The sequence below is a fragment of the Nannobrachium achirus genome (genome assembly GCF_963921795.1).
Source record: "Nannobrachium achirus genome assembly, chromosome: 5".
Taxonomy (NCBI): Eukaryota; Metazoa; Chordata; class Actinopteri; order Myctophiformes; family Myctophidae; genus Nannobrachium; species Nannobrachium achirus.
In genome coordinates, this window is record NC_137814.1 from 40274430 (window position 1) to 40288831 (window position 14402).

At 41.0% G+C, this 14402-nt stretch overlaps 1 protein-coding gene across 1 annotated transcript; it reads right to left on the bottom strand.

The window, feature by feature from the left end:
- Positions 1 to 1807: 1807 nt before the first annotated feature.
- On the bottom strand, positions 1808 to 13738 carry mtf2 (metal response element binding transcription factor 2). The gene is made up of 15 exons (XM_080725233.1): positions 13569 to 13738; positions 12430 to 12628; positions 12142 to 12223; positions 10279 to 10389; positions 10082 to 10182; positions 8513 to 8658; positions 8261 to 8356; positions 7976 to 8044; positions 7754 to 7877; positions 7247 to 7314; positions 6454 to 6624; positions 5402 to 5513; positions 5195 to 5253; positions 4913 to 5020; positions 1808 to 4715 (listed from the first exon to the last, which is right to left on the bottom strand). The coding sequence occupies exons 1-15, from the start codon at positions 13571 to 13573 to the stop codon at positions 4331 to 4333; spliced, it is 1836 nt and encodes a 611-aa protein (XP_080581359.1). The 5' UTR covers positions 13574 to 13738; the 3' UTR covers positions 1808 to 4330.
- Positions 13739 to 14402: the final 664 nt, after the last annotated feature.

Consider the following 14402-nt stretch of genomic DNA (forward strand, 5'->3'; position numbering starts at 1 on the left):
ATAAAAACATGAACCGGACTGCAACATCACCAATCTATATCAGTTTATCCACACGCTAGCCTGCCAAAGTTGTATTTTCATTCATATTCCTCTCTGCGTCAACAACGTGCTTTCTGATTGGACAATAGATCACGCCTGTAAAGTGATTGGTGCAGAGGTTTGTGATGCCCAAGGGCCGGGAACAGTGGCGCGCAGTGATAGAGTTATTGCGACCGAAGATCGCAGTTTACCATGAGAAATGTCACAGCTTGTCTCCCTGTGTGTGTGTGTGTGTGTGTGTGTGTGTGTGTGTGTGTGTGTGTGTGTGTGTGTGTGTGTGTGTGTGTGTGTGTGTGTGTGTGTGTGTGTGTGTGTGTGTACATATTTTTACAGTCTATGGGTTGGTTCCCTTGACACATCACTGTCACCTATTCCCCAGAATCCCTTTTATGCCCTATATGAAGATCCCTCATCGATATACATTACTGGCCAGATAGCCAAGACATGGCCAATATCTGTCTGGCTGGTTCAGATAGGGATCTCCATGTATGGGAATAAAGGAATTGTATGTTGTGATGTCATGGGAACCACTCTAACAGAATCCCTTTTATGTTGCCTGGCTCCAGCCCATAGACCTGCAGTGCCCACTCTCTGAGCGGACAGCGTCTGAAATCAGGCTACCTTTTATGCCCATATATGGAGATCCCTGATGTCATCAATATTAAGCACATATCTAACAGGACTTCATATGCGAATGCCCTTATATGGAGGAAGACAGCCCATATCTGTGTGGTTGGTTGAGACAGGGATCTCCAAGTATATGCATAAAAGGGATGTACCATATACAGTACATTGATCTCCATATGGGTACCAGGGGTCTCCATATATGGGTAACTGGTCTGTGTACAGTGGTGGTTCCCAAACTGGGGATCAGGACCCCCAATGGGTCCCCAGATCGATTAGCTTAACGTGCAGGGTTATCTCTTATCTGCGCATTTCTAAAGTTACAATTTAATTTACGTTCAAAGACCTTTGCTTTTTAATACCAATTACCAAATTGTACACATTGTTAAATATTATGTACGAAAGATGCAAACATAGGCCTACTGATAATTAATACAACAATAATTATCAGAAGAATCTGTTGGATCTGACAGGGTCAATTGAACCGCTGTGGATTAGAGGAGGGTTTTAAATATATTTATTTAGTGTGGATATACAGTAAATGGGGAGGGAGTAGGGGAATGAAATGCAGAAAATCGGCCACTGGGCTCGAACCCGGGAGTCCGGGACAAGGTCAGACAGACCAGTTACCCTATCGACCCCCAAAAGATTCAATAGATTAACTATTCATCAAAAACACTATGCAAATAATATCTCAATCCATAGCTGAGTCCCAATGTTTTAACACCCAATTTTTGCATTTAATTCAGTGGTTCTCAAACGTTTTCATATCAAGTACCCCCAAATTGATATTTGCCCACAGAAGATGAAGATCTTTATGGCATGGCAGGCTCAGCAGTGATTCTCAACCTCTCAATTTTAATTTCAAGGAAACCCCAATTTGATATGCATGCATTTTTAATATTTGGAATCCCAATCTACACTAACATTCTCAGTGTTTATTTTCTGAGCGTACAATTGGAACCAAATGGAACTGCTGTTCCAAAACACTAGTTGCAGTAGCTTTGGGCAAAATACATTTCTATTCACTGTGGTCAGGCTTGAGAAATTGTTTCAATATACCGTAATGGGTTTTGTGCATAAAAAGCTAAATACCTTATATACTCAACAAATTCAGGACAAAACCTTCAAAATATGTTTATTTTTTTTATTATTTAACAAAACGGTTTAGGAAGCAACATGTCCACCTATATGGTAATGTATAAAATGTAACACAACTGTAGGAAACATAATTATGTAGACTTTACAATACATGTTTATTCTTTGGCCGTAGAAGCCTGCTCAAAGCCAGTAACAAACAAGACCTAGTTTCTAACACTGGCAAGATAAAAAGGAGAAAAGCTTCAATGTACTGTATGACAACTTTAAATAAGAGGTATCATCGTCAAAAAGGCCCATCCCCTTGATCACCTCAATGACTTTTTCTACTCAGTAATCAAACAAAGAAACATCTCCAAAAAAGAGATAGTGATTGAATTATTACCTTTTGCATTGAAGCACATGGGGGTATCCAGTGATTTTGATTGTTTACTGACTCAAAATAATAATGGACCAAGACTGACTTTGCTCTAATAAAAGCAGCTAGTTTGCAGAGAAATCATGGTCTAAATAAATGCTACAGTATTCTGACACAATCGTTGATCATTTTAAATCACACTACACATGCTGGCGTTGGATGTTATACAGTGAAGTTTCTGAGTAATTATCCTGAGTCTGTTCAAGGTGAGCTTGGCAGTAAAAGCAAACTTTAAATCTAAGCGCACAGTCTTAGAATGAAAAACAATAAATAGCACCAACAGAAAGCCTGAGTCAGTTATCCATGTAAAGTATTAATATAATGTCAATGTTGCTGCCTGCTTTTTCAAGCTAAACAGAGCTATGACGACAGAAATGTACGTATAAATTATTTTAAAGTATTGTTAAGGGCTGATTTGCATAGGCAGCTCAAAAGTAAAACAACAGTACAGGACCATGACGACTACATTTTCCGATTAAGCTGCACTTCACTTATTGGAGTATTAAAAAAACAAAAACAATGTCAACAGTCACTTTAACAATTTCCAATCAAAACACTTTAAATGAGAATAATATTTGTTCAAAACAAAGACAATTTACTTGTAAAACAAAACATGAAAAAATACTTATACAAGGTTTATATATTTTTTATCATTTGAAATTAAGAAGTTTTGTTAAGTAAAAGGTTTTACTCAGAAGCTGGAAGCACATGCCTACAAAGAAAAAAACAAAATCCCTCTGACATTGGACACTTAAGCCTGATTTATACTTGGTTGTGTATTGCTTCTCGCACTGAAAATACAGTAGCTAATCTACAAGCTTGTCTGCAGCGCAAAAAAATACAAACAAAAAAATCACACTGGCACGCAACTAAGTATAAATTAGGTGTTATATGCAGAATTAACACTGTTCATTAGAGCTAGCAGTTTTCAGGATATGACACTAATGCTTGGTTTTGGGAGACCAACATCAGGAAATGATGTCATTTGCTAAAGATAAATAAAAACTATGGCCGCTGCTTTGAGTGAACCGATGAGCTCAGACTAAGCGTCAACGGGTGACAACTTATGTGTGCAATCTAGTAAAAATTATAATCAGAAAAATATGCCTTTCTGGATTGGAGAGGCATACCCGAACACAAATAATAATGTTAATAGACATAATACAAATATATATATAAAATAAACGGGTCTGCAGCAGCACAACATTATCTCTTATTTTGCATTCTACTTGCAAAAAAGAACTTTCAACAATCGTTGAAAGGCCAGGTCCACTCAAGGCAACAAGAGGCATTCACAGCAAGGACTAGAGAAGATGGGCACACTGATGTGAGAACATTTTAACCCATTTGGTATCATGTTAACAAGTAGTTGATCTCTCTGCACGTGACTCTGTTGGCCAGAATACACAGTGCATAACGTATATATAGTTGAGTTCCTTGATAAAGAATGTTAGCTTGGACAAGACAAATCTGCCAGTACAAATAAAAAATTGCCCTCTGGAGATTTGGTCTAGTCCCGCTCGGTTGTGATTGGATTTCTCTGCCCCCTAAGTTCACCAATCAGGGCCCAGTTTGCAAATATGGGGAGGGTTCATCACCAGAAGCATTTTTTTTATTTGCCCCATGGAAATGCAAGATCCACACAGGGATTCCAGACTAATATCTACGCAGTGAGATTAGTCTGGTCATGCCAGGCTAAAAGAATGTCCCCTCTGTCTCTAGATTCCAACACCATTCATACTACCAGACCTATTTTTACATTCTACCAAAAATGGATGTCTGTCATTTTGTTTTACATTAAACTGCTTGGGAACATGTAGGAAGAAAACAAAATGCCATGGAAATGTAAGTTTAGCAGGGCTTGAAATGTTACACACTGTAACAGTTCACTAAAAGCCCACTGGTCAAAATCAGTCAAAGTCAAAACAAGGAAAACATTCAAAGGATACTCTTTACCTTACACTCCAATGGACTGTAATAACATTGAACTGCTTTAACCCAGGAGGCTTTAGTTTAAAGTAACCATCACTTGTGTAACTCATTCCCATCTGGACTGCACAAAAGTCAATAAGGGTAGAGGGAAACGGTCCCACAGAGTCCTACACCTGTTATAAGAGCTGGTTACAAGTGATGACGATGATGATAAGAAAGCTAGGAGGCAGTGACTCCTTCCCATTCCACCAGGTACTGGACATTTCCATCCAGGGTCACCCGGCGGGCCAGGACCCTGTACTTTTCACCACAGGCCAGGCGGCCTGCTGCCCCGAAATAGCTGCTGATGGAGGTCTTAAGGTGGGAGAGCTGCATGTTAGGGTCAAGGCCATGCACCAAGTCCGTGGAGTGGAGCCCAGTAAGGGGGCCCGGGGTGTCCGGGGCTGAGAGGTGAGGATTGTTGGGATCAGTGTGGCTTGGAAGGGGGATCTCAGGCTTGGAGGGCTGCAAGGCCCGTCGTGGCCTTCCACGTTTTTTCTTTATGGGGGGCGCAGAGATGGGCATGATGCGAGCTGTGGCACGTCTCTTACTGGGGCCACAGAGGCTGAACAAGTGTGGAAAAGGGACAAGGATTGAGTTTAAGATTGAGTTTAACTCAATCCTTGTCCCTTTTCAAAGGTCTCAAAGTCAGCAAACAAAAAATAGCTGTAATAACTGTATTTACATACTCAAATTATAATAAAAAGGACTAAATATTGGCAAACAAGTCTGTGGCACTGTGCTAAATAATACATACTTTACCTGGACTGTATTGAAAAACTTGTTGAGGTAGTTTCTGTGGTGCTCAGGGTTCCTATAGACTCCGCATCTGAGGTACAAGATGACAGTCCAGACCCGTCACTCCTGCTGCTGTGGAGTGGGAAGAACATTACATTAATGTATTTGCTTGAGCAACCGTGCAGTCTCTCCAGTAAAGTTACAAGCACTATATACTAACAGTTTCACTATACTAGCCACAGTCACAAGGGTTATGATTACTTAGGAGGAGTTAGATAATTTCTGCTCCATGTACTGCTGACTCACTTGCTAGAGGTGGAGAGATCCAGAGCATGGGTTTCTACTGGCACAGGCTCCCTTACTTCCTATGGAAGAATATGGAAAGAAACAAAATTTCCCGGTTGCTTTCCCTCCCACACTCTTTACAGTCACACTATGAAAATACAGTCAGTACTCAGTATACCCACTTAAAGTTGTAAACACCCTCCCCTACTACTACCACCACACACAGACCTGGGAGAGGAGTTCACTGGAACGTCGTAGTTTAGCCAAAGTCTCCAGAGAATGTGTTCCTTGCTTTCTCTTTCTTTTTTTTGCTGTGCCGTTGGTTAACAAGCTGGAAGTTCTGAAAATAAAACACCAAACAAACAAAAATCAGTGATCTTCTTAAGTTTTCAGTTAACTATACAACTGTAGTGCATTCACTGACACTGATATTTCTGCCTGAAGAACCACAGTTTCAAACAAGTGCGTGCGTGTCAATACCAAAAGGCTATAGCACCGTATCAAAACACAGCAAAGCGATTGCGAAACTATTGTAACGAGGCTGGCTGTGTGTGAACTCTGAACTCTGTCTGTAATGACATTGCATTATCATCAAATCACAAAACAAAAAAACGTGCTTATAGTAGAACATTTGCCACATAGCAAGCACTGGCATATTTACTGTGATATAATGCTAAACATGCAGTGTCCCTCTATAAAAAAAGAATTAATAATAAACAAGCCCATGAATCGTCATAATATTAGATCTCCAACTCATGACATATGGAGGAATTTGGTGATTAAAGGTCAAGATCGAGAGACTCAACTGACAACCTCAGCACCTGCTAGGTAGGAGATATGATTCTTAATTCAAGTAGAAAAAGGAAGTGCAATTATCCTCCTCCTCCGATATTAGATCGTTAAAATTAATATTATACAATAAGTGCCCACACTGAGCAGCCAATGACTTTGCGCCTTGATGAGCGAACCGTTTTAAGTTGCCATGGTGGACGGATTAGGTTTATCTCCCGTTTCCAAATTGCACATAAAACATGACAATGATGTGCACATTAGGCTAGCTAACATTAGCTAGCAAGCTTCAGTACAGAATGTAAACAGACTGGCTTGCAAGCAGGCACATTTCACTTCCACCCAGCCAAAGTGAGGACAGCATAACCAATTAAAACGATGGGGATGTGGTTTGCAAGATTTGCTGGTGCAAAAGACATACACACGTCTTGGATAGTGCGAGCTACATCTATGTAACATTTGATAAAGAAAGCTCCTGAGACCTGTCCTACCTGGTGTTAGACAGGGGTCTGGAGGACTTGTGTCCCTTCAAGGTGATTTTGTGCGAGCCCCTCCTTGGCTCTCGGCCGGTGTGCTCCTCAGAACTCAGGGGAGCGGGTGGGTATCGGACCCTCAAGCCAAACAGATGCTTCTTCTTCTTTACCTCCTTCCCTGACATGAATCTGAATTAGAAAGAATAAAAGGGGTCAAAGGGGGTTGTGACAACTTTCAACTTTTCAGATACAGGAAGAGTTAGAATAGGGAAGAGAAAATAGAGTGAAGGGAACGCATAACAGGTCAAGTAACAGGAAGGCATATATAGTCATATCAAATGTACAAATCCAATAAAAATAAAGGTGCAAATTGTGGCACTATGGAAGGCAAAAAATGCAGAATGCAAGGGAAAACGTTGCAGTAAAAGCAGCGGGTAATTAGAGTTCTCAAATAATTTTATTACTATTACTCTGTGATAGAGTTCTCAAATTCTTTCCCAACCTGACCATACCCTAGACATGTACAAAGTGATATGCCTGATTGGCAGAATGTGTCTGCAAATTATACAACATTGGTGACAGCCTGGGCTCAGCCCTTGTTCCGCAGTCGGATGGTTGCTAGGTGAAAACTGTTCTGGATAGTTTTGAGAGAGTAAGGTGAAGAAAGAGGAGATGGGAAATAATGGCCAGCAGGAAGAGAGGAAATGAAATCAGCGGGGAAAAGAGGAAAAGGAGATATAGCAGGAGGGGGATATGTATTTTACATTATCAAGTAATTGTCAGCATAACACCAATGGTTTGAAAAACTCACAAGTTGCTATTGTTGGTTAGCGCTTTAAGAACACGTTCAAAACGCACTGCCATTGGAGTGTCAGCAAGCTGTAGAGGAGAGACAGCATACAGGAGAGACGGCTAAATATGCCAAATATTTGAGAAATGTAACTGTATTGCTTCGAAGCTGTAGCAAAATATCTATCTCACTGAAAATATATATAAGAATACAATAATTAAGCAGAATCCCAGGCCTAGAGTGCAGGCTGATCACATTATACCATAATCTATAACAATGTGTACACTACAGGGTTTCAAAAGTCACAATCACAGTCACAGGATTTTCTAGTACTGATCCCATTCCAACATGCTACAGCATGTAACATTGCATATTTGGTGACTTCAATAGTGTGACACAAAATTAACCATTTCAGGCATTATGCAACACTTAATTCTAACTCAAACATAGTTCTCCAACACCTGCCTGATCCCTGAAAGTGGTAGTCAGATGTTCAACAATGAATCATTTAGTTACTAGTAGCCTGACCTCTCCCAGCTGCAGCAAGTCCCAGTTGTCGTTGATGTAGTTCATGAGTTCTGTCTCAGAGTCAAAGTACTTCTTCTTGTGGATGACACTCAGGTTGTACAAACTGAGGTGGACCACCTCCTCCCTGTACAAGATTGAATTAGTGCCAAGTCTTAGTAGCAAACAAAGTGCCATAAACTTGCGTATTAAGTGTTTATGATATTTAATAGCCACAGCACTCACCAACTAAGAGGCAATCGGCTGAGGTACTCTGGTCCACAGTTGCAAACTGAGCAAATAAACAGATAGAACCTGAGGACATAAAGGGGTATAAAATATGTTAACCCTTCACAATGTTAATTCAATTGTTATTCTAGCACATTTTCTAAAGCCAAGACATATTAAAGCATGTTAAAAACTTTAACCATGGCCTCCCGATTTTGGGCATGAGGGGATTTATTTAATGTTTTGGGGGAAAAGAAGCAGTGTATTTCTACATGTAAAAAAAATAAGGTATGGTATCTGTACCCGTCTCCATAGAACAAGGGCATTTGTAGGCACTGGAGACATTCCTCATGAAACCACTGCTGACACCTGCTGCACTGCAGCATCTTCTGAAACCACCTAAAGGAAGACCGAGAGCATAGGTTTTGTTTTGTTGTGTGGAAACTCAAATGTTTCCCATATGATTAGTGTCTACGTGCATACATAAATGTATTCATGCGCATCACACTATTGCGTGTACTGTGTACAGGAGGACAAGTACAGTATATTACTCACTCTCCTACCACCCCGCAGTAGCAGTAGCACTCCTGCATATTAATCTTGTGACCCTGATCCCACACCAGCTCTTCCAGGGAGTATGGCAGAGACAACTGCCACTCCTGCTGCTGCTGACGGACTTCAGTCCTCTGAGTACGGCCCCTCTAGAAACCACACAACATATACAAATACTATATTTTAACCAGATGGAACCCCATTCATTGGTTTAGCCAGAGGCACTCGCTCCGAGCCCCAATCATAAACTGAGCTGCCCGGTTCATTTTAGCAATACACATCGTTCCATTGATAAAATCTTTTAAGAAGTGATTCCACTGATGAATAAAATGCTTGGTCCCAACATTTCTATCAGCAATGCATGCTGACAACAACCAAAGCTTTCTTTGAGTTTGATTAATATTCTGCCTGGAATCATACTTCAACAGCATACATTCTGAAGAGCAATCAGTTAGGGATGCACACAAATATTTAAAAAATAAATCAAATAATCGTGGCAAATTAATAATTGTGGCAGTCTCCAAATTAGATTTTCATATTTTATTTGCCGTTTGAAATTAAATGTAAGTGTATAAGAGGCTCAAATCCTGAGGATTAGAGAAAACTGCAAGATCACACAGAAAGCACTGCAACATGTCAGAGACACATCTTTTGCACATGAGAGCAATTACCGTACTCGCATTATGAAAAATGAAAACACAACACACACATTTCTCTTTGTATGGACCGTTCTGTCAGTGATGTCAAGATCTCCTTGTACTTGTAAGTACTACTACATTTCGTATTAGAACAGAGTCAAAGTACGCAGGAGCGGTTTGCACCGCTCAAAGATTACCATCGTCAAATGTATGCTTTGCTATGCGAAACTTCCAACTGTCATTACTAGTTGTGTTGACTAGCATGCCTGTGAAACCACAGGGGTCACTGCTAATCACAAACATGGATACATGGAATACATTGGCTGGTCCCATAAGATGTTTCCACTCGAATTGAAAAACTCACAAAACACTTCCCAGTAAGGGCCATGATTCCTTGCATGAAAGTTGGGCATCACTTCCTGTTCCTCTTAGCTGTAGACCAAGATGAAACACAGGACAGGAGTCCTGTGTTTCATCTGGTTGCTGTTGCTGCTGTTGCTGTAAGGTGCAAGCCTGTGACACCTGAATCTCTGCATGGCAATTACTTGGTGCTTATTCAACTCATTTGTTAAGTGATTTGAATCAGCTGTGTGGAGGAAGTGAAGCCCACATTAACACAGCCCCTTTTCCCTAGAAGGCTTCTTGGGAAACTTGACGTGAATACAAGATCTCTGCAAAAGCTCAATCAACTGTCACAACCCTCTAACCACAGACAAATGGACATTTGAAAAGCTCTTGCCACTTAATATCATGTAACCATGGTCCATGATTTGTGAGTATATTTTGGTTTATTGCCAGATCAACATTACGAATCGATCAACATTACTCTGCACTGCCTATTTTGTTCCATCTATTCCATTAACTGTAGTCTGTTTAATGGAATGGATGGATACATAAATAATAAAAAAAAATCAGGTTGGTAGTTTATCCATACCTTAGGCACAGCAGCAAGCTCACACTTACGGCACAGCCACTTGTCATCCGAGTCAATGACGGTGGCATCAATGATGGGGGAGTGACACAGCTGATGATAGCCTAAAGAAAACAAGTACCATTTACCATTGAAACTGTGCACTAGAGTCAGGACCCAGAATGTGGAAACAATCCTCGTGATAGGACAGGTTACATTACCTTGGCCACACTTATCACAAATTACAATCTCATTGGGTTCCTCTGAAGTCTCATCCTGGCATATGGAGCAGACTATGTCATCGTCTTCATCCTCATCGTCATCCTCATCACCTGAAACAAACATGAAGGATTGTTTTAAACAACTGAAATACAATATATTATTAATGATAGATGATGGATCTTTCCCAAGGATTCCCCCCCCCCCACACACACAGAGTATGTTGAAGGCACTGTTATGAGCCTGCCTGAGAGGAAATGACTCCTATGCCAGGAGGTGGCAATACAAATACACACACACACACGTTTTCTGCCTAGCTCTTGACATTAAACCTGAAAGTTTGTATGTTATTCGGGGGCCTTAGGGTTTTTTCGTGCTAATCAGTCTAAAAGCGCCAAATTTTGCACATATTTATCCCAGGGCATGCTCTAATGATTTAGCTAGGGCGCCCGGGTCGGCGACCTTCAGGGTCGTCACAGCGGCCAAATCAAGTTGGGCTCCCATCGACTTTCTATACAGGAGGAAAATACCCAGAAAGAAAATCTACTCTAGTAGGATGTGAGGGGTCTAACTGGGGGTTTGTCATGATTCTGAATCCATTGCAAGCATTTGTTTTGCACAAAACATATTCCTTGGGCTATAAATGGCCCCAAAAAACTAAGACGATGGTTTAGTGAGTCATCACTTTTCACAGTTGTGTGGGCGTTTTGTCGGGCCATTTATAGCCCAAGGGATGTTTTTTGTGCAAAACAAATGCTTGCAATGGATTCAGAATCATGACAACCCCCTAGTTAGACCCCTCACATCCTACTTAAAGCAGATGTATTTTTCCTCCTGTCGAATAGTGTATAGAAAGTCAATGGGAGCCCAACTTGATTGGGCCGCTGTGGTGACCCTGAAGGTCGCCGACTCGGGCACCCTAGCTAAATCATTAGAGCATGCCCTGGGCTACATCTGTGCAAAATGTGGCGCTTTTAGACTGATTAGCACGAAATTACTATTCTATCTCCCTAAGGCCTCCGACCTGTCTCTCATATACAAACACACAAACTAGAGTAATCTGCCCTCGTCTACGCCCATCCACTCTTATCAATGGGTAAGGCCAAATGAGATGGCGGGTTGGGTAAGCAATGCCTCGTCATTTTACTATCCACAATGATGTAATTGTTGCTGTACCGAAGCCAGCCATTCTGTGGACCGTTAACTGTCAAGGCTAAAGGAAGAGAGATAACTCTGGGCTGAGAAAGGCTGATAGAGGACAGCAGGGACCCAATCAACCGAAATAAAGCAAACAGAAAATAACAAAGAATGAATGAAACATGGCAGGCATGTTGCACAGCAGATAATAAAAATTATAAAAAAAAGAATCAGCAACATTAAGCTAAAGATAATTTAATATAGAAAAATAATGCATAAGTTATAATGAAGTTATAATGCAAAAGACACTGAGTGACTTCTGCATTATAAGTGGCTTTCTACCTTTCCTTATTTATTAATTTGGCCTTTTGGAATATATATTTTCCCACTACTAAAAAGTGCTATGACACAAGGTGCCATATTTGGTTATGCAATACCTGATGTACTTGTTGCCGTTGTACCCGTTGTCAGTACTCAGAATGACAGACTCGCGGACAGACACATAAAGACATATGATACAGAGGATTTATAGGTCTGGACAACTGCTGGTCTGACCGAATTCCAACTCTGCACAACACATCCCCGGGTCATCAGTGACACACATTGCCAAGTCAACTGGTCAGACGATGCCCGAGTTATGTTCAGGACAGATACATACACAGAGAGACAGGGATTCCATTAATTTATAGATATAAGACGATGGGGAGGTTGTTGGTACAATAACATACCTGTCTCAATATCCTTCCAGAGAACCCATGACTTAGACTGGTCTTCAAAAACCACAAAGCATCGCTGTTTGTCCCTATCAATCTGGAAACAAAAACATGTCCAAATTCAGCAGCAGTTAGCTCCCCGTGAAATGTTTATTGGCTAAACAGTGTGGACTAATAAGACAACATAATTTCTTCACACTTAAAAAGCACCGGACAGCAACACTTCAGCCAGCCAGAAATTTTTTTTTGTAACAAAATCATAAAGTTGACCAGTATTCCAGACTTCTGTCTCTCTCCACCTACCTTGGTGACAGTACCCAGGTAGAACAGACCGTCCGACCAACGGGCCAAGACATCTTGTCCCTCTTCGAACCTGTCAGACAACATGGTCTCGTCTCCATACTCTTCCCTGGCAGAGAAGCTAGCAGGGGACAGGGGCGCCGTGTGCGGCTGCCGCTGTGGGTGGGCTCTTTGATGGACAGATAAGGGGTCCACAGTTTCTCTGGATATATGAAATGATCAAGTTAGATTTTTAATTTTATATTAACTAAATTTAAACCACATGTAGAGAGGCTATGACTGATGCCTCTTTCTCCCATTGTGTCTAAGTAACTCATATTTATTGAAAAATGAATGTGCAACATTTTCCTGTACTATAACCGTATTAAAATTGACCACATATGGGTTACAGAATCATTATGTGAATACAATTGGGCCATTCATGTAATATCTTACAGTGGAAATCCAGATGAAGATAAAGGTGACATCCATATCATTTACCCCATCCAGGCACCACAGTTTACTATCAACCCCTCCCCATGCAATTTTGATGGGCAAGCTGATTTATCATGTAGCTGACACTTTTGTAATGAAATGACAAACATGTTAAAATAAATAAGTCCCTCATTGCCGTGCACATTTAGAGAATGAAACTCATTGTTGTTTGGGGAGTGTGTGCAGGGAAATGCACAAAAACTGGAGCGCCAGTGACATCTGTCTGTCGTGGTGGTGTTGCAAGTGTTGCACTTGAACTTAATTAGGTTGCACAGAACACGTTTTTTTTTAATTAAGTGTGTAAATAAAAAAAAACACGATGCAATTGTTTGTCAAAAGCACAGGAATAATGTCCTTTTCCTGCACTGTTCATCAGTCACAGTGCTTCCCTTTGTTCGTACGCTGGTTGAACATGGTCAAGATTATGGCCACACAAAAATAATAATGGACTAACTTATAATATTACGAGCTGAAAAATAAGAATTATTTGTATTTTATGTGAAATATATCCGGACGTGTTGCAGCTACAGTTAGTTATTAATTATTATCATGCAAAGTACAAGTGTCAGGATAGGATTTATTTTGACCAAGGACCCCTCGAACCCACAGTCCACACCTCCCAAAAGGAGAGAAAAACATGGTGATGGAGATGACAACAATAACGTTACCTCATTCGGTCACTTCAGCTGCCACAAAACGACTGGTGCAATAAAACAGCAGAACAGAGCCTGGAGCCGCCGTGTCGCCCCCGTGCCGTCCAAAGTCACTTTGAACGTGCAATGCGAAAATATGCGACCCTCACGCGCGCTTCAAAAAATAACAAACGGATCATTTTCTCCTTGCGTGTTCGCCATTTTGGTTTCCCGCTGATGATCCGCGAGGTGCATTGTGGGGATCGTAGTAGAACGTCGGTATCTAGCTCTCCATCCAGATCTACAAGCACTGCAACGGGATGGTGTGAGCTTGTAGGTCGGCTATTTTTCTTAACTGGCTCTGTAACAAAACGACCTATGAAACATTTTGGTCATTTTGAAACGTATCAAGTTGATGCAATCATACGGCCACTTGTCGGCGCTAGAATATCATTTACGCGTTTTAACTTCATTGGGTTCCCTCACAAATTAATCGTCCAAGTAATACAAATTTTAGGATGAAATTCTCAATACATCACATTGAATCAAAATCCTATTTCAAAACGGGTGCAAATGCAGACAACTTAAGTCAGGTTTGAGGCGGAGCATTAACATTGCTTTTACAAAATAAATTATTGGGGTCCCAGAAATAAAAATAACATACATGGGTGGGGGTCCGTACTACCGTAGCCTAGCTAATGCATGTCAAACTGGGGGTCCCTGAAATTAAAATGGTTTAGAATCACTGCCAGAGCCATAAAAACAATCTTCTCTTATGGGGGTCCCTGGCCTGGCATGATCTTTTCAAATGGAGGTCCGCGGGTTGAGTGTCAATTTGGGGGTCCTTGACGTGGAAAAAGTTTGAGAACC